Genomic DNA, 20777 nt, shown 5'->3' with positions numbered 1-20777 from the left:
AAACGACTCAAACTTAACAGCACTCAGATTCTCTTTCAAGTATTACACATAAAAGACCTTAGAAAAAGCCAGCAGTCCACCAAATTACAAATCTAAGTGTGTTGAAGAATACCCGTCACTTTACTTCAGGAAGGGATTTACACAGGAAAGTGACTTGTTACTAAACTAAAACATGAACCACCCATGAACTCCGTTTTTTCCTAAGCAATAAATATCAAAGAGCAAGTTATTTCAACAAATACGACAAACCAACCTCAGAGCACAAAGTTGGATGATAAAATTAACACCAAAGAACAGTTTCAAAACTATAAGCAATTACAACAAACAAACCCCGCACCCACTCTTATGTAAACTTTTGGAGTAAGCAAACTTCTTTGGCCTCACCTTTGTTTTCACCTACCAAGGCCTTTTCAAGATAAGACACCAATTACAAAAAAAAAACAAAAGATCAAAAGATTTAAGTTGTCCCCGTAGGAGAAACAATTGAAAATTTAAAACGACTTAACGTATTTTAAGTTACCGAGGCTCAAGGCACTTCCCCAAGCTACAGCCATTTTAGATTCAGCGTTTCTTTTGAATTTCACCGGGGGTGTGGGAGGTGTGTGTGTGTTAGAGGTAGATTTAAAACAGAAACAAAACAAACAAAACATCCTCATCATACTTCAAGATCTACCAGCTTTTTTTCGAGGGTCGTGATGGTAGGTGCTAAATCAACGAAAACACCTCGCTACCACGGAGAACCAGAACGTTGGGGGTTAAAGGTTTGTCCCCCTCATACACACCACATTTGACTAACACGATTATTTCCTCATTATTTTCCTTCATTGGAAAAAAGCCCTTGGCTCTAATCTAAGAAGAAAAAGAAACCCGTAAACCAAGTCACTCAACCGCCAGGCTAAAGCGCCTGGAGAGGAGCCAGAGAGCCGCAGGTGAGCGTTCCGACCCGCAGACCAAAGTTGAAGTAGGAGCCCTCCGGCAGCGCCGCGACGACGCTCGCGTCCAAAGCCCACGCGCGGAAGGAGGTGTCCGGTGCCAACCACACGACCCATGGGCTCCGCTCCCCTTCCCCGGGCCCACCTACACCCAACCACCTGTGTGAGAGCCTCCTCCAACTTGTTTCAATAGACGGCCGGTCAGGCACCGGGTGGAGTCCCGCGCCGGGAAAATCTAGATCTCTTATTGCCCCGCTGTAGGGAACTCCTACTCACTGGGCAGCGGCCGGGCTGCAGCTAGGCACCAGACGCGGTGTCTGAGGACGCGTCCTCGGCTTCCTGATCCCGCAGAGCTGGAGAGCCCACAACCATAACAAAGCTCTTCCCAAAATGGCTGCCCGGCCCACACTGCCCAGGAGGGGCACGGCGGGTGGAGGGGGAGGAGCGATGATCAGCCCAGCCCGCCCCCATTCAACACCGCCTCACACACCCACCCACTCCCAACGCCCACTGGGACGCACGCGCACGCGCCCTGTTCGGGTGACCCCGCCGGCGCTTCACGCCGGCAACGTTCGGGGCACGTGAGCGGCGGTTATTCCCTGCCCCACCCCCAGCTCCCTCCGCCTCGATTAGAGGCGGGGCCAGAAGACTTCGGTGTTCCCTTCACCGCCCCCCTCCCCCCCCGGCCCAATCCTAGGGCCTGGACGCGTGTCAATGAGTGTTGTGGGGGGGGGGGGGGGTTGTATATGTGTACCCGCTTTTCCCTGCTCCTTCGTTCCTTACCCTCCCACACCCCATCCCCAAATTACCTCTACAAGTACTAGCAAACCGGTTTCGTAGGAGCATGCGTTTGCCGACCCTTTCCCACCTTCCGCTCCTTCACGAGCGCGTGTCGTTAAGACTCCAGCCCCCAGCGGGCCACACGACCGGGCTCTGGAGGCCAGCGCTCCGGCGCGCGACGCGCTACCCGTCGGGAGTGGTAGTTCCGCCTGACGGCTGGCGTCACGCCCTTGACGAGCACAGTGCGGATTTCTGGCCTCTGCCCAGCAGAGAAGCTGTTCTCTAAACTAAAGTCTCATGGGTATTGCACGACGGGAAGGGGCGGCGCTGCCAAAACACACAAAGGAGGAAATAAAAGCGAAAGCCTATCGCGACTAGAAGCGGTTACAATTTCGAAGAATTTGCTGTGAGCCCATCCAGCACTGGAAGCTAAATCACATGATGACCGGCAGCCTGGAAGCTGAGCTACCCAGAATCCGGAGGGATGGAGAAACTGGCTAGCATGGGCTTCTTGAGCTGTCTGTCCTTTTACTTGTCTTAAGAAGACCACTCAAATTGCTTGGTGCTGTTCCTCTTTGATAGACTGTACAATGGAGGCCCAGAGAAGGGAACGAACTCGTCCAAGGTCACATAACCGACAAAAATTAAAGCCAAGGGTGACAGGATGAATGATCTTTTTGAATCACCCCCAAAGCTCTTACCACACCTTTCATGAGCATGAAAATCCTTCCCCTTGTGCTCTTAAAAAAATTATTGACAGTATTACAGATGTCCATTTCCCCTTTCTGTCCCCCCAGCCCCACCCTAGGCCTTCCCCACACTGTATGTTCATGGGTTATGCATATATGCATATATGTTCTTTGGTTAATCTTTTCCCTTCCCTACCCCTCCCCTCCCCCGTGCTCCTCTTCTTTCCTTTCTTTAAAAAATATTTTTATTGACTTTAGAGAGAGGAAGGGAGAGGGATAGAGAGAAACATCCATGAGAGAGAAAAATGTATCAGCTGCCTCCTGCACGCCCCCCACAGGGGATTGAGCCCACAGCAGTGACCTGATTCGTGGTACCACGCTCTACCTCTGAGCCACACCAGTCGGGCTCCCCTTATTTCTTAATGAAGTTTCCAGGCCCTAGCAAAGAGAATGGAAGTAAAAAGTTTTTTTCTTCATACATTGGTGCCCCATACACAACTGGAATTCTGTTAATATGGAAGACAGAGAAATGGATATTGGATAGGCAACTAACACTATGTTCCATGTTTACTTTTGTTTATTAGGACCCTAAATCGCAGTGAGATATGCCCCGTAGATCTGAGAAACCCTGTTATGCACACTAAAAGATGAGTTCCAGAGATAACAAGCAATTTGGCCAATTCACACTCCAAATCTCTCCTACCTTCTTCCACCATCACTCTGAGATTGTTTCAGTTGTAGCACTCTACCTTCCGAACTGCCTAGGAAACCTGGAATAGAGAGGCAAGGATCCTTCAGGTACGTACCCTACAGACTTCAAAAGCCGGATTTCACTAAATTAAGAGAATGATCCAAGGCGGAAAGGAAAACCCAAAGTAGGAACCACTTAGCGCTGCTCACGATCCCACCCGGATTCATTTTTTTTTTCAGTTGACAGGAAGTGGAGGATTCTAACCCCACTTGCCGGAAGTGCCTTTTCAGGAGTACTTGGCTGTTCTTGCAGCTCAGCTTTCCATCTCTCCGCGCGACACTGGCAAGTGAGTAATAGGGCTGCTGCCAGAAATGCAGGTTGGAAAGGGGGCGGGGGGCAAAAGGGGTTGGCAGTAAACCAGAGCCACGGGCATTGTCGGGGTAAGTTTACCGAGGATCCGAGAGTTCAGACTCCATCCCCTTTTCTCAGATGTAGGCTCTGAGGCTTGCAGTTTGCAACTTTTTCTTTTGGGGCAGTGGAAATACTGAGAGTTTCGCCTGAATTGAAGCGGATTAACCCTTGGGTCTGTTCTTAATTCCCCGTCCTCGAGTTTTAGGCTATCATTTATTCGCTTTAACTCACGAGTTGGAAAGCACATATATCACAGTGCATAGAGAGTTCCAAAGGTGGAGAGAGCGCTGAGATTTTAAGTGGGGTGGTCCAGAAGGCCCTTAAGCAGGTGATTTTGCATAAAAGTGATTGTATGGGCCCTGCAGATAAATGTGTGTCTGGGAGTTACGAAGTGTATGTGGTGGGTGTCATTTTAAGATCTACTCAGAGGCCCAGGATAACTTAACTCACTACTTCCTTCCTATGTATAGAATGACGACATTGACCAGTATACAGGAATTCTCAGGTTTGTGATCAAGAAATTAGTTCATTGCCTTGGTTAGAGCGTCTTTGCCATAGCCAAGGTTGCGGGTTCCATCCCAAGTCAGGGCACCTACAAGAATCAACCAAGAATGAATAAGTGGAACAACAAATCAGTATCTCTCTCCCTTCCTCTCTCTCTAAAAATCAGTAACTAAAAAACCCCACACAAATAAAAGAAATTAGTTCATTAAAATTGTTAATGGAGAGGCAACTGTGGGTTTGGGAATTTTTTTGGGGGGGGGTTTAGACTCCTCATTCTCCTGGTTAAGAGTGGGACACACACTCACACACAAGAAAATAAAAATAAAAAACGGGGGGAAGAGAACAAAGAATGGGATTCACATAAGACATATGGATTCATATTCTCAGTCACTTTACTGGCTACTTACGTAAGTAATAAATCAGTAATAAAAAAGGCATTAAAAAAGAATAAAAATTTTTTAAAATATATATTTTTGTTTTTTAAATGTATTTTTATTGATTTTAGAGAGGAAGGGAGAGGGAAAGATAGAAACATCAATGATGAGAATCATTGATCGGCTGCCTCCTGCACACCCCCTACTGGGAATTGAGTCCGAAACCCAACCATGTGCCCTTGATTGGAATGGAATCTGGGACCATTCATTCAGTCTGCAGGCTGAAGTGGCTAGGCAGCCGTGGGCAAACTACGGCCCGCGGGCCGGATCCGGCCTGTTCGGCTGTTCTATCCGGCCCGCGGAGCCGAAAGAGCGGAGGGTTCTCTTGCTCTCCCCTCTGCTCCTTTACTTTGAATTTATATTAGTTCACACAAACACTCCATCCATGCTTTTGTTCCAGCCCTCCGGTCCAGTTTAAGAACCCATTGTGGCCCTCGAGTCAAAAAGTTTGCCCACCCCTGGGAGTCTAGCCACTGAGCCAAACCAGCTAGGGCAAAAAAAATTTTTTTTGTTAATCCTCACAATGGATATTTTCCCATTGATTTTTAGAGAGAGTAGAAGGGAGGGGGAGAGAGAGAGAGAGAGAGAAACCTCGAGGTGAAAGAGACACATCAGCTGGTTGCCTCCAGCAGGCACCCGGACCATACCGAGCCTGCAACCTAGGTATGTGCCCTTGACCAGAATCGAACCCCGGACCCTTCAATCTGCAGGCCGATGCTCTATCCACTGAGCCAAACCGACTAGGGCAGCAAATATTTTTTGAGTGCTTTCTTTGTGTTGGGGACAGTTCTCAGCTCTTTACATTAAATGATTTAATTTTTACAGCGATCCTGTGTAGTTATTATAATCCTTATCTTCAAGGGTGAATGAATTGCATCTTAACAAGATTAAATGCTTGTCTGAAGTCTCAGCTAGTAAGTGGTGGGGCAAGGATTCCAATCTAGATTGTTTGACTTCAAAGTTTGTGCTCTAGCTTACCAGGTTATACAGTCTCTCAGTACCAAGTTGAGGAGGTGTAATTAATTAGTTTTTGTATATCAAACAGTGTCTGGTTCACAGCTGAATTGTATTATTATTATTATTTTGAGCTATAAACTCCTAAGTCCCAAAATAAATAAGTGGGGAAAAGAACAGGGATGCTATGACCTTCAGTTTTAAAGATAAGAAATTGGCACTTCAAGGAAGCAATTTATCTAAGGACACACAGCTGGGAAATGATGGTTATCTGTAAAATCCAGATCTCTGTGCATTAATATTTTCAGAGAAGGAAAGGATCTATTAACATGTTACTGATTTTTTGAAAATGTTAATGATTGTTTTAAAAGGAAAGTTATATAGAAGAAATTCTCAAGTTACTTTATTATTTTTTAAAATACATTTTTATTGAATTCAGAGATGAAGAGAGAGAGAGAAACATCAATGATGAGAATCATGAATTGGCTACCTCCTGCATGCCCCCCACTGGGAATTGAGCCTGCAACCAGGGCATGTGCCCTGATCAGGAATGGAACTGTGACCTCCTGGTTCATAGGTCAATATTCAACCACTGGGCCATGCCAGCCAGGCAATTCTCAAGTTACTTTAAGAAAATTATGTATAAAATGAATAAAATTAAGTGACATCTATTTGTGTGTTTTTTTGACATCTTATTTTGTACACAGCAACATGCTTCTGATTCAGCGTGTCCACTTAGCTATAAAAATACATTAATCAGAACTGCCTGGCATCTTCCTGAGCAAGACTTCATTAGGTCCCAGTATGCTTCACTTCACCCAGAAGTTTTCTCAAGCATCTTCAAAGGTTGGTTTATTTAGCAAATATTTGAGCACTACTTGCCAGGCATGGTTTGGCTGGGCAATAGCAGTGAAAAGGAAGACAAAAAAATCCTTTCCTGATATTTAAGTGTGTGTGTGTGTGTGTGTGTGTGTGTGTGTGTGTGTGTGTTTGTAAAGTACAAATAAAATATTTAGTATTTTACTTGGTGAGGGTATGAACTGGGGGGAGCAATGGGGGGATAAGGACACATATGTAATACCTTAATAAAGACTAAAAAATAAATAAATAGACTTACGATTGCACTTTATATAAATGGGGTGGTCAGAAATTAGGGAATGGGCCATGCAGGTAGCTCAGAGAAGAACATTCTAGACCAGCCTTGGGCAAACTACGGCCCGTGGGCCGGATCCAGCTGTTCTATCCGGTTCTCTTGCTCTCCCCTCCGCTCCTTTACTTTGAATTTATATTAGTTCACACAAACACTCCATCCATACTTTTATTCTGGCCCTCCGGTCCAGTTTAAGAACCCATTGTGGCCCTCGAGTCAAAAAGTTTGCCCACCCCTGTATCTAGACTAAAGGAAAAAAGAGGTCCCAAGATGGAATCATTCCTAGCATTTTGAGGAATCACCAAGATTCTTAAATAACTTTCATTTTTGCTTTCATCTAACACTTCTCGAGTTACTTGTAATCTATTTACTAGTTGAAGTCTGGAATCTGCTTACTAAAGCATAGAATCAGCAGAGAAGTTTATTTGGTCACATAACATGAAAGACACAAGGTGTGTTTTTTTCGGCAAAGAAAAAAATATGGTCCTGGTTCTCAAGTCTACTCACAATTTTAATTCACTGTGAGAATTATAAGTGGAAGTACACATAGGTACTTAAAGGATTGGAGGAAGTTTTGTTTTTTAAAAATATATATTTTTATTGATTTCAGAGAGGAAGGAAGTGGAAGAGACAGAAACATCAATGATGAGAGGGAATCATTGATTGGCTGCCTCCTGCACGCCCCACACTGGGGACCAAGCCCACAACCTGGGCATGTGCCCTTGGCCAGAATCAAACCTGGGACCCTTCAGTCAGCAGGCCGACGCTCTGTCCACTAAGCCAAACCAGCCAGGGCAGATTGGAGAAAGTTTTAATCTGAATTTGTAAAAACAGTTCCCAAATAGAAAAGTAGTAAGCCAGAATGCTAGGCAGAGACATGTAGAAAGGCATGGACCTATGAAAAGTATGCAGTGTCCATAAAACTATATTGGAAGGTACACTGCTTTTCTCTACATGAAGTAGTATTGCCTCAGTGATTAGTGCAACTACTTTTGCAATTTGTAAGTACAAGAGTCAGTTTAGAATGCCAAATACTAAATATCCAGTCTTTACCTGTTCTTTGAGATATTTTCTCATGGGATAAGTGGTAAGCCAAAACATAACTGGCTTCTATTCAGTAGTTTCTTTTGTATTGGTATAGCTGTTAATAGTCTTAGCCAGCAATAACATCACTCTGTAGTCCAACCTTTCTGTAAAGTTCGATGTGCTAACAGAAAGCAGTTAGTTTGTTTTTATATTGTTCTAGTTTGAAATTAACTAAGACATTTGGTGATACACATTTTAAAAAATCTGCTTTTGTCTTCTGGTTTATTTTCTCTATGTAGATGCTGAAGTACTCTTTCACAGTTGGACTAGGAGCCAGCAGGAGAATAGAAACACTTTCTCTCAAGGCATGTCTCCAACAGAACTTTTCACCTTTGTTTCTAAGGCCTAGGCCTTTCTCATCATTTCCAGTGTGTATGAGCAAGACACAATACTATCATACTTCCCCATGCAGCTTTAAGAAGAAGCAGAAGGAAGAAGTGCTTCCAGCCAGGCCACCGAAAACTATCACGTACCTGCCTGACAGCCCAAAGCCAGCATTATACATCTCTCTGGCGGGACTAATCCCCTTCCTTGCTCCACCACTGATCATGGTGATGATAAAGACTTACATCCCCGTATTAGCTTTTACTCAGATGGCTTATGGAGCCAGTTTCCTATCTTTCTTGGGAGGGATCAGATGGGGTTTTGTTCTGCCAGAAGGTAGTCCAGCCAAACCAGACTACCTCAATTTAGCTAGTAGTATAGCTCCTGTCCTGTTTTCATGGTTTGCCTTCCTTATTTCTGAAAGCCTCAGTGAAGCTATAGTCACAGTAATGATAGGTTTGGGGATAGCATTACATACTGAATTTTTTCTTTTGCCAGATTATCCCAATTGGTTCAAAGCCCTGAGGATAGTAGTCACTTTATTGGCCTTTTTATCGTTTGTAATCACTTTATTACTTAAAAATATCTATCCAGAGAAAGGACCACAGAGACCTGGACAAGTAGAATAAATATAAAACTACTTGGTAGATGATGTTAGGACGTTGGCTACAGCCTTGTAAGGTTGTTTTACATACCCTTTTTCTTCTACTACTGTTTAGCTCTTTGTTTCCCACTAATGGTAATTTAGTCATATTTTTTCACTTCTAAAAAATCTATTTCATAGGAATTATATGATCAACAGCTTGAAAATCCCTAACAAGTCCTTTTTATGTTATATTAGGTTAGAGTTCTCATTCAGTCTTAGGAATTATATAGTGCTCCACTCATTTCAAAGTTTTATTTTGAAAAAAATGTAAAATTAAAAGCAAAAGATGAAAAAAATCCCTTTTTTTAGAGCCTATGATCATTGAAAAACACACATACTCTCCCATTTCAAGAGGAAAACTTCAGTTCATGAATGTCTGAAAATAATAAGCGTTCTAGGGTAGAGTTTTCATTGCAGCTGCCCTGGGGATTGCATTCCCAAGCTCATTTTACCTGGTATAACCTAGTTATATGAGCTGAGAGGATCTGTGGCTCTAAAGTCATTTGGGAGTAGTGTCACAAGGGGAAGTCATGTTTAAAGAGAATCTGGACACTTTTTCCTAGTTTTTATCAGGATATTTGGCAGAGTATAGATGCAACTTACCATCAAATAGAACAACAGCAGGTCAAAATTATTTAAAAGATAAAGCCGTTAGTACATAAAATTAGGAAAAATCAAGCTGGAGCCATCTTGATATTCCAATGAATAGGGCTATCTAGTGTTACATGTTAACTCCCAGAAAGCTTTTTCAAAACAGCAAAAACATCACCTTAGGATTCTAATTTGAAAACCTTGTCTTTTGAGATTCTTAGTCTCATAAAAAAGGAATTTATGTAAGAATATAAATAAGGAAATGATTTCACCTGGTATGTTATCTTTGTATAAGTATTCAAATATCAAATTTCATAAGTAAATTATATACATATGATTTCCGTGCTAGTGATTCTTGCAGCGAAGAGATAAGAGTCTAGATTGATAGCCTGTTTACTTTCTTACACACCTGTTATGTATTAAATTGTGAGTTGAAGTCTTAATCCCCAATATTTAAGAATGTGACCATATTTGGAGGTAGGGTCTTTACAGAGGTAATAACGATTAAAATGAAGTCATAAGAGTAGGCTATAATATAATATTACTGGAATTCTTATAACGGGAAAATTTAGAGACAACATGTATATAGGGAGAATGCCATGTGAATGTGAAGATGGCTATCTGTATGTCCAGGAGTGAAGCCTGGAACAGATCCCTCCCTCTAAGCCTTCAGAAGGAACCAACTCTACCAACACCTTGAGTCCAGACTTCCGATCTCTGAAACTATGAGACAATAAATTCTGTTGTTTAAATTTCTGTGCCCTGCTGGTGTGGCTCAATGGTTGAGCATCAACCCATGCACCAAGAGGTCACCAGTTCAATTTCTGATCAGGGCACATGACCGGGATGAGGGTTTGATCCCAAGTAGGGGACATGCAGGAGGCAGCTTATCAATGTTTCTCATTCATGTTTCTATCTCTCACTTCCTCTCTCTCTAAAATCAATAAAAACATATTTTAAAAAATTTCTTTGGTACAGAACTAGAACTTGTTTGGATCATTGAGAAGTATACCAATTAAAGCCTGTGGCTGAAACCACCACATGATCCTTCTTTATTAAGGTAGAGAACAGTTTACTATAGCCTGATAATAAAGGAAAGAAAACTCATACTCTTGCCCTATCCAGTTTGGCTCAGTGTATAGAACATTGGCCTGTGGACTGAAGGGTCTGGGTTCGATTCTGGCTAAGGGCACATGCCCAGGTTGCAGGCTCCATTCTCTATGGGGCATGCAGGAGGCAGCCGATCAATGAATGATTCTCTGATGTTTCTATCTCCCTTTCCCTTCCTCTCTGAAGTCAATAAAAAATATATTAAAAAAAGAAAACTCATACTCTTCAGAAGATCATTCTCAGAAGGAAAAGCAAAACCTTGGAAGAGCAAAAATCAAAATACTTTATTAGTATATATATTTTTTAAAACAATCTCATTACCTAGGAAACAATAAGCATATTTACAATTACCTATTTTTCAGGGGTCATCTGGACCTATTAAGGCCAAACATTGTCTTGACATTACATTTCTGCCACAGTAGTACATAATGCCCCCCTTTCACAGTGCCATTTTAGGTTTGTTAGGCAATAATGAAAATTAAATTAGGATCATTTTATAAATCTCTTTTGAAAGCAGATTCTCTGTAACTAGAAATATTAAAGGCACATGAGCTTAACCTATAAATTAACTTGACATTTCATTCCTTTACATTTTACAGATCCCAATTAGGTATTTGTGACCTTTCAGACTTTCAGAGCTTTCTGTCTGCACAATATGAGCTTTTCTTTCTTTCTTTTGGAAGATTTTTAAATTGACTTTTAAAGAGAGAGAAAAGGAGAGAGAAAGAAGCATCAATGTGAGAGCGAAACATTGATTAACTGCCTCCTACACAACCCCCACTGGGGATTGAGCCAAATCCTGGGCATGTGCCCTGGCTGGGAATCGAACTGGCAACCTTTTAGTGCATGGGATGATGCCCAACCAACTGAGTAATACAGGCCAGGGCCATAAGCTTTTCTTAATATAAGCATATGGTTAAGTTACGAAGAAAAGTATTCTTGTGGACCAATCCAAATACACTGAGTGGCCAGATTATTATGATCTCTGAACACATAATAATCTGGCCACTCAGTGTATATCCTATAAAATAAAAGGCTAATATGCAAATTGTCCCCTCGACCAGGAGTTCGACCAGCAGGCAGGCCGGCCAACCGCCCATATCCCCTTCCCCTGGCCAGGCTGGCTGAACCCCACCCATGCACGAATTCATGCACCTGGCCTCTAACACACACACACACACACACACACACACACACACACACACACACACACACACACACACACACTGAGTGGCCAGATTATTATGCGTTCAGAGATCATAATAATCTGGCCACTCAGTGTATTTTGGATATTAATGCTACCTGAGTCTTTAATGCTTAAAGTTTTCATTCTAAATAAGCTGTTGATCCTTGTAACAATATGCTGAAGGACTTTAGTAAAGAAAAGGGGGAATATACTAATCAATCCTGGAATCAGCTAGGTAAAAACCTAATTGTATGCAAGATCTTTCATATAAATGGCTCCAACTGACTAGTAGAAATAACTTAAAAGTGATGATCATGTACACAAATCTTTCTCTCAGAACTGGACAGAGAACAATTCTTTAAAATGCTCAGGGGAAAAATAAATTTTGAGAAGTAGTTTCGGATCAGAAGCCTTTCATCTTATACTTATGAGTCAGTGTCTATAAGAATTTTCAGCCCTGACTGGTTTGGCTCAGTGGATAGAGCATCGGCCTGCGGACTGAAAGGTCCCAGGTTCGATTCCGGTCAAGGGCATGTACCTTGGTTGCGGGCACATCCCCAGTAGGAGGTGTGCAGGAGGCAGCTGATCGATGTTTCTCATCGATGTTTCTAACTCTCTATCCCTCTCTCTTCCTCTCTGTAAAAAAATCAATAAAATATATTAGAAAAAAAAAATTTCACAGGTATCTAAAATCCTACCTTCTCTAAGCCAGGCAGTAGCTTTGTAGTAAACTCATGATTAGGCTTGCCCAAGTACAAGTAAGCTTTACAAAGCTAGATGATCTAATAAAATTCCATCTTCCCAAAGCCAAACAGATATTTTTGGTGCCTATTTAGAAAATAGGGGAGAAATTTAGTAGGTGCATACCACCTACTGGGCTCTATCACCCATTCCATCAACCTATTGCAATAAAGGGACTATCACTAAGTACCTCCTCTTAATTATTTGCATTCTCAGCATCAAGACAAAAAATGTGAGCAAAAGCTTTTTTTAAATGCTTTTATCTCTCTATATAAGTAGCTAGATATTTCTAACAGTAGCTATATATGTCCCTCCCATATATCTTTGTCAAGAAAAAGTATGAGGCTAACCCTGGTAGATGTGGCTCACTGGTTGAGCATCGACCTATGAACCAGGAAGTCACAGTTTGATTCCTGCTCAGGGCATATGCTTGGGTTGCGGGCTCGATCCCCAGTGTGGGGCATGCAGGAGGCAAGCAATCAATGATTCTCTCTCATTGATATTTCTAACTCTCCCTCTCCTGCCCTCTCTGAAATCAATACAAATACATTTTTTTAAAAAGTTTGGGGCTAGGGAAACTCTTAGCATGAAGTAAAAGTAGGATGTTGTTTCATTGGCTATTCACTGTAAATTAAACTATGGCCAAGAAAAATTGTGCTCTGGCCCTAGCCAGTTTGGCTCAGCGGATAGAGCATCGGCCTGTGGACCAAAGGGTCCCGCGGTTCGATTCTGGTCAAGGGCACCTACCTTGGTTGCAAGCTCCTCCCTGGCCTGGGCCCCAGTCGAGGCTCATGCAGAAGACAACTAATTGATGTCTTTCACATTGATATTTCTCTCCGTCTTTCCCTCTCTCTCTCCCTAAAAATCAATGGAAAAATATCCTCGGGCGAGGATTAAAAAAAATAAAAAAAAAGGAAAAAAGAAAAATTGTGCTCTGGATTGCATTATGAATTTTTGACACCTTGAAACTGTTCCACTGATACTCTTTTTTTAAAAAATATATATCTTTATTGATTTCAGAGAGGAAGGGAGAGGAAGAGAGAAATAGAAACATCAATGATGAGAGAGAATCACCGATTGGCTGCCTCCTGCATGCTGCCACTGGGGATCAAGCCCGCAACCCGGGCATGTGCCCCTGACCGGAACCGAACCCGGACCCTTCAGTCCGCAGGCTGATGCTTTATCCATTGAGCCAAACCAGCGAGAGCACCACTGATACTCTTATATCACACAGGGTCATGTTACAGCTTGAATTACAATGGAGAAGCTGCTAAAGGGGCCATTTGCCAAGAAGTTTCTAGTAAATAATTTTTACAAATAGGACTCTACTCCTAACTGAACAATTCTTGAGCATAAATAGCATTTTTATTAGTAAGCGTGGCAAATTTTTGTGAGCTCTTTATTAATTTAGGACATATTCCATATCCTTTTCACTCAAATTCTTAGAAAAATAATCTTTAGTTATTTATCTATCAAATACATGGAAAATTTAACAGAATCAAAGGGTCCTATGACCAAATACATGTGTGATTTGCAAAAAGTCAGAACCTATATTTTCAAAATGTTTCTTGTGCTCTCTGACAGTTTATAGTTCATAGTACAGCAACACCTCCTTCACAACGACTGGTGATCATATTACCTATTTCAGTCCATGTATCTGAATGAGGGTTATAAACTTCAACTGAGTCCAAGGTACCTGGTGCCAAGAAATCATGGCTGGAAGATCGACCTCCAGAAACATACAGAAGCCCATTGACTGCCACAACACACATGCCTGCTCTAGGCACTTTCATCGAGGCAACTTCAACCCACTTTTCCTGGTTAAGAGAAAAAAATAAGTTAGCAGTGTCATAAAATAATAATAGAAAAAACTGCAAAGAAATCAGATACTATGGTTCTTTTTATGTTTAAATTTCAAACTGACAATCCAGTCACATCAGTATATAGAACATTTTAAAATAAACTTTCAAGTAAATGTAGACAAAGTAGTAAATTTAGAGGAAAATAATTGAAAAGTCTGTGATTAATTATAAATTATTATCACAAAATAAATCTAGAGATTCTATATAGGCAGGCATTCTGAAAAACTAGTTCTATGGAATACAAGTAGGTAATGTGTGCACACGCGCGGTAAATCTCCATGTAAGTGACATAGCAAAAAACACTTGCCAAATTTACTTGACCATGTAATACTTTTTGCAAGGACCATCTAGTGGAGTTAGTGACTGCAAAACATACTTAAGAAAAGTAGTATAGATCGGGGTTGGAAACCTATTTGTGTAAGACTACAAACTAATAATTTTTTCCACATTAAAAAGTTATTAAAAAAAACAAACAAAAATAAGCCAGGCTGGTATGGCTCAGTGGATTGAGTGTCATCCCATGGACCAAGAGGTCCCAGGTTCAATTCCAGGTCAGGGCTCATGCCCAGGTTGTGGGCTCAATCTCCAACAGGGGGCATGCAGGAGATAGCTAATGGATGTGTCTCTCTCATCGATGTTTCTATCTCTCCTTCTTCCTTCCTCTCTATCTAAAAATCAATACAAACATATGAAAACAAACAAAAATGCCCCTAGCCAGTTTGGCTCAGTGGATACAGTGTTGGCCTGCGGGCCAAAGGGTCCCAGGTTTGATTCTGGTCAAGGGCATGTACCTCAGTTACAGGTTCCTCTCCAGCCCGGTCCCTGGTCAGGGCTTGTGCAGGATGCAACCGAGCGATGTGTTTCTCTGACATCGATATTTCTCTCTGTCTTTCCCTCTCTTCCACTCTCTCTAAAAATCAATGGGAAAATATCCTCAGGTGAGGATTAAAAAAATAAAAGAAAATAATAAGTTAAGTAAATAAATAAATATAAAAATGCCAAAAGAAGAGATTGTGGCCCTTGAACAAAAAGTTTGCTAACTCCTGGTATGCGTTATTCCCTGAAGAAATTTCAATAAGCTGCTATAGCCAAAAGAGTTATAAATCCCTACTTCAGAGAAAATTCTATACTCAGAAAATAGAAAAGTTAATAAAGGTCCTGGGAAATAATCAAGAGAGAAATGAGCAAGTAGCCAGGTAAAAAGGATCCTGGAAATAAAGTAAATGATGAACAAAGTTTATAAAATCGTGAAAAGTGAACAATGATTATTCCTCAATGCTAGAAAGTGAAATTTAAAAAAAAGTATTGATTGATTTGAGAGAGAGAGGAAGGGAGGCAGAGAGGGAGGGGCGGGGGGGAATATCAATTTGTTGTTCCACTTATTTATGCACTCATTGGTTGATTCTTGTATGTGCCCTGACAGGGGATTGACCCCTCAACCTTGGTGTATCAGGACTACATTCTAACCAACTGAGCCACCAGGCCAGGTTTAGTCCCTGAGGACAGGGACTTAATGAGCCTCACATCCCAGTATCCAGCATAGCTGCACCACATTATAGAAAGTCAATGTGTGTTTGCTGATTTGAACTTAAATGTATGTATGGTATCAAATGGGTACTAGACTTACTGTGGTAATCTTCATAAGGTACATAAATGGCTAATCACTATGTTGTACATACCAGAAAGTAATATAATATTGTGCCAACTATAATTGAAAAATAAAATTTAAAAGCCCCAGATATAAATATTTCCAAGGTTCTAAAGGAAAGCATAAACATAGTGATGGGAGAAGTAGAAAACAAAACAAACAAATAAACAAACAAAAAGTCCTTTTAGAGTTAAAAAATACAGTATCTGAAATGAAAAATTCCCTATAGTGGCTTAGACACTACAAATTAGAAGTTTAGATATGCAGAAGTTTAATGAACTTATAGACACAGCAATAGAAACTATCCAAACTGAAGCCCAGAGAACAAAGTTTCAATTATGCAGGGTGAATAAGTTCTAGAGATATAATGTTCAGCAGTAACTACAGTTAATAATACTATATTCTATACTTGAAATTTGCTAAGAAAGCAGACCTTATGTGCTCTCACCACACTAAAAAAGGAACAGGGAACTATGTGAGGTGATGGATATATTTATTAGCCTGATTAAGATAATCATTTTATAATGTAAACTAGAGGTCCAGTGCATGAATTCGTGCATGGGTGAGTTCCCTCGGCCTGGCCTGTGATCAGGGCTGTTTCGCCCAGTCCCAATTGGCAGGACCCCAGCAGCAAGATAACCTATGGGTCAGAGTGTCTGCCCCCTGGTGGTCAGTGCGCATCATACGACTGGTCGAGTGGTCAACCGAATGGTCAGACACTTAGCATATTACGCTTTTATTATATAGGATGTATATCAAAATGTCACACTGTACACCTTAAATATATGCAACTTTTATATGTCAGCTATATCTCAATAAAGCTGGAAAATAAAAACAAACTGAAGAACAAAGAGAAAAAAAGATGGGGAAAAATTTAAGACCCTCAGTGATCTGTGGGACAATATCAAGTGATCTGACATGCCTGTTATTGGAGTCCCAGTAAGAGAGCAAGAAAATATTTGAAGAAATATGGCTGACAACATTGATGGAAGCTATAATTCCAAAGATTCAAGAATTTCAATGAATTCCAAGCAGGTTAAACACAAAACTCCAATGAGAAACACATAATCAAGTTACTGGAAACCCATGATAAAGAGAAAATCTTAAAAGCTGCCAAAGAAAAAGAGACACATTACATACAGGGAAAACGGTAAGAATGACTACTGACTTCCCATCAGAAACAAAGCAAGAAGATAAACACCTTCAAGGTAATAGGAAAAAAAACACTCAACAACCTATTCTATACTCAGCAAAATATCTTTAGAAGTGAAGATGGAAAAAAGGAATTTCAGAAAATGGAAGTTAAGCTAAGCTAAGAGAATCTTTGCCAGCAGAGCAACACTGAAATACTTTTTTTTTTTTAACACTGAAATACTTTTAAAAGTTCTTTAGGCTAAGAGAAAATGATATGAGAGACAAACTTAGCTCTGCACAAAAGAATAAATAAAACTAGAAATGGTAAACATATGCATAATTATCAAAGACTTTCTCATTAAAATGTATTTCAAATATAATTTTTTAAATAACTATAACAATAAATACAGAAATAAAATAGCACAAAGGATTAGAGTTGGGCATGAAAGTATTTTTGTAAGTTTCTTACATTGAAAATAAAGTAGTATATATTATTTGAAGTTAAATTTGATACATTAAAATATACATGTATATAATGTAAATTTATATAATATATAATGTAAGCCCTAAAGCTCTTAGAAAAAAGGTGAAGAGATATGGTTAACTGCAAAATAAACAAAAAAATCAACATAAAGATAGAAAAAGGGGGGAAAGGATAAAGAAATGGATTATACAAATAAAAAAACAACAAAATAAAAGTCTAAAAACCATCCATATCTGTAATGACATTACATATAAATAGTAAAAACTCTAAATACTCCATTTGAAAGTCAGATATTGCCAAATTGCATAAAAAAACAGACCACAACTATATGTTATCCTACAAGAGATGCAGTTGTGAAGACATAGATTTAAAGTAGAAGGGAAAAAAAGATATACCATGCAAATACTAATCAAAACACAACTTGATTACATTAATGGTTGCATTAATAACAGACAGTAGACTTCAGAACGAAGGTTATTACAGAGGTAAAGAAAAACCTTTCATACTATGAAAGGATGAATTAATCAAGCAGACATAATAATCTCAATGTGTGTATAGACTTAAAAACAGAGATTCAGAAATGTAAAGGAAAAATAGACAAATCCATGATAGGTGGAGATTTCAACACTTTTCTCTTAGTAATTTACAAAACAATGAGACAAGTTGGACATACTTGAACAACACTAATCAAGTTGATTTAACTGACATTTATAGAACACTACACTCAACAACAGCAGAAAACAAATTCTTTTCAGGTGCACATGAAATATTTACCACCACAAAGTATGCTCTTTGATCACAATGAAATTAAATTAGAAATCACTAGCACAAAGGTATCTGGAAAATCCCCAAATATTTGGAAATTAAATAACATATATATTTTTTTAAAATATAATTTATTGATTTTTTACAGAGAGGAAGGGAGAGGGATAGAGAGCTAGAAACATCGATGAGAGAGAAACATCGATCAGCTGCCTCTTGCACACCTCCTACTGGGGATGTGCCCGCAACCAAGGTACATGCCCTTGACCGGAATCGAACCTGGGACCCTTCAGTCCGCAGGCTGACGCTCTATCCACTGAGCCAAACCGGTTTTGGCAATAACATATTTCTAACAACTTATTGGTCAAAGAAGGAATTACCAGGAAAATTAGAAGATATTTTGAGATAAATGCTAATTAAAACAAAACATATAAAAATGTGTGGGGTGTAGTTAAAGAAGTACTTGAAAACAATTTATAGCTTTAAAGGTTTATTACATTATAGGAAAAGAATGGTCTGAAAGTCAATCAGATAAGCCTCCACTTTAAGATTCTAGAAAAAGAAGAGCAAATTAAACCCAAAACAAATAGAAGGAAAAAAAATAGGAACAGAAATAAATGAAATAGAAAGTGGACAATAAGTAGAAAAAAAAATCAATGACACCAAAAGTTACTTCTTTTGAAAAGAGAAGAAAACAATGATCAACATCATGAATGAAAGAATGTACATCACTACAGATCTTTTTTGTTGTTAATCCACACCCGAGGATATTTTTCCACTGATTCTGAGAGAGAGGGTGAAGGGGGTCTGTGGAGGGGGGGAGAAGACAGAAAGAGAGAAACATTTATGTGAGAGAGACACATCGATTGGTTGCCTCCCACACTAGCCCCAACCAGGGCCAGGGATTGAGCCTGCAACTGAGGTATGTGCCCTTGACCATAATTGAACCTGGGGCCCTGCAGTCTGCAGGCTACACTATCCACTGAGCCAAACTGGCTAGAGTAGTGGTCGCAGAGCCAACAGAGCCAAATATCAACAGTACGACGATTGAAATTTCTTTTGAGAGCCAAATTTTTTAAACTTAAACTTCTTCTAACGCCACTTCTTCAAAATAGACTCGCCCAGGCCGTGGTATTTTGTGCAAGAGCCACACTCAAGGGGCCAAAGAGCCGCATGTGGCTTGCGAGCCACAGTTTGCCGACCACTGGAGAGTATTACAGATCTTAAAGACATTAAAAGAATAACAGGATACTAAATATCTGAAATCATCCAACCTACCTCTTCAAAGGAGTATTTTTCTACAGTATGAAGAGCATCTTGAGTCTCATTCCACCCTCCAATAGAATATATGCAGTCATTGAGTGCAGCCACCCCAAGATATGCTCTCCTGGTTGCCATTGGAGGAAGTGGAGACCAACGCTTGGAAAGTGGATCATAAACTTCAAAAGAACGAAGTTCTATTCCTTCAGTGCTGATGCCCCCAATTACATAAATTAAACCTGGAAATGAAATATTTTTGCTCAGATGCTATAGAAAATAGGACACAATTAGCAAAAGTTGTGATTTCAGTTTGTTATATTTAATATAGGGCTATAACAATTTTTTTTAACAGAAAATTGACGTCTGTCTAGTTTATTACAGTTCACATTTAAGCATGTTACAAAGAGTTAGGGGTATGAATTTACAGTGTAATTGAATTTTCAACGAACCTAATGATGCTATAAGAAAATAAATGTCAGACAAGCATTTCCCATCTTATTGTCTTCTTGATGATCTCAAGTTCCATATGCTACCATGTATAGGTAACAAAGGAAAGGGAAAGGGACTTTTTTCCCCCCTAAAAAAATATTATGCATTTAAACCTGGCAGGTGTGGCTTAGTGGTTGAACATTGACTTTATGAACCAGGAGGTCATGATTTGATTCCCTGTCAGGGCACATGCCTGGGTTGCTAGCTGGATCCCCCAGTAGGGGGTGTGCAGGAGGCTGATCAATGATTCCCTCTCATCATTGATGTTTCTCTCGCTCTGTCTCTCTTCATCTCTGAAATCAATAAAAATATATTAAAAAATATATTATGCACTTAAACTGTGAAAGCCCACCTGTTGTTCAGATGGACATAAAATAGATAATTGAATTTAAATTATAATATTTATATGGCTAGATTAAAATATCAGATCAATCACTAGTGTATAATGGAATATAATTCATAGAGAGTTCCTTTTTAAATTTAAATTTGATTGAAACTAATGGTTCTGTCAATTTACAATTATTTCTGAGTACCCAGGGTGTTTCCCACATTCTAAAGCGAGGAGCTATAGGTTATAACTCCTCACTTTAATGGCATTTTAAGAAATGGAGCTAAATGTTAATAAACTTGGGTTCTAGCTCCAGCTATCTAGTAACCAGCTATGAAAAAAGATAACTCACAACCTTCCTAATCTTCAGCTTCCTCATTTATAAATAAAGGGGTTGAAATAGATAATCTCCAAGATGCCTCTCTGACTCTATGATTTTTAGATGGGAAGATAAAAATAATAAATATAAAACAACTAGAGAACATTATAATATTAAATAATATAGTTTGCACCATGTAATTTGTACATTTAAATGCTAGTGGAAATCTGAGAAAGTGCTCACAAAGCAGGAAGAACCTGAG

The 20777-nt window shown here is 39.9% G+C and overlaps 3 protein-coding genes across 12 annotated transcripts in view; 1 reads left to right on the top strand and 2 right to left on the bottom strand.

Annotated features, from left to right (window-relative positions):
- The window catches only part of GPBP1L1 (GC-rich promoter binding protein 1 like 1), a 57253-nt gene extending 55330 nt beyond the window's left edge, over window positions 1–1923 (bottom strand). For 2 of the 3 annotated variants that reach the window (XM_080654465.1, XM_080654467.1), the window contains exon 1: window positions 1209–1357. The gene's annotated coding sequence lies outside the window, so the exon portion shown is untranslated. Of the gene's footprint in view, window positions 1–1208; window positions 1358–1741 lie in introns of those variants that run through there. The other variant, XM_080654466.1, reaches the window with a different exon arrangement.
- A 1403-nt stretch (window positions 1924–3326) lies between these two features.
- Window positions 3327–10167, top strand: TMEM69 (transmembrane protein 69). The gene is made up of 3 exons (XM_080656405.1): window positions 3327–3438; window positions 6103–6241; window positions 7871–10167. The coding sequence occupies exons 2-3, from the start codon at window positions 6200–6202 to the stop codon at window positions 8582–8584; spliced, it is 756 nt and encodes a 251-aa protein (XP_080512531.1). The 5' UTR covers window positions 3327–3438; window positions 6103–6199; the 3' UTR covers window positions 8585–10167.
- Window positions 10168–13196: 3029 nt separating this feature from the next.
- The window catches only part of IPP (intracisternal A particle-promoted polypeptide), a 47808-nt gene continuing 40227 nt past the window's right edge, over window positions 13197–20777 (bottom strand). For 2 of the 8 annotated variants that reach the window (XM_080656398.1, XM_080656397.1), the window contains exons 8-9: window positions 19398–19618; window positions 13197–14046 (exon numbers count right to left, since the gene is read on the bottom strand). In XM_080656398.1, coding sequence (XP_080512524.1) covers window positions 13822–14046; window positions 19398–19618 — 446 coding nt within the window. In that variant the 3' untranslated portion in view covers window positions 13197–13821. Of the gene's footprint in view, window positions 14047–18595; window positions 18927–19397; window positions 19619–19678; window positions 20162–20777 lie in introns of those variants that run through there. The other 6 variants (XM_080656402.1, XM_080656403.1, XM_080656399.1 and 3 more) reach the window with 5 other exon arrangements.

Source organism: Plecotus auritus (assembly GCF_963455305.1).
Source record: "Plecotus auritus genome assembly, chromosome: 2".
Classification (NCBI taxonomy): domain Eukaryota; kingdom Metazoa; phylum Chordata; class Mammalia; order Chiroptera; family Vespertilionidae; genus Plecotus; species Plecotus auritus.
Note: the sequence above shows the minus strand (reverse complement) of the source record. Positions and strands in the feature narration are given on the sequence as shown.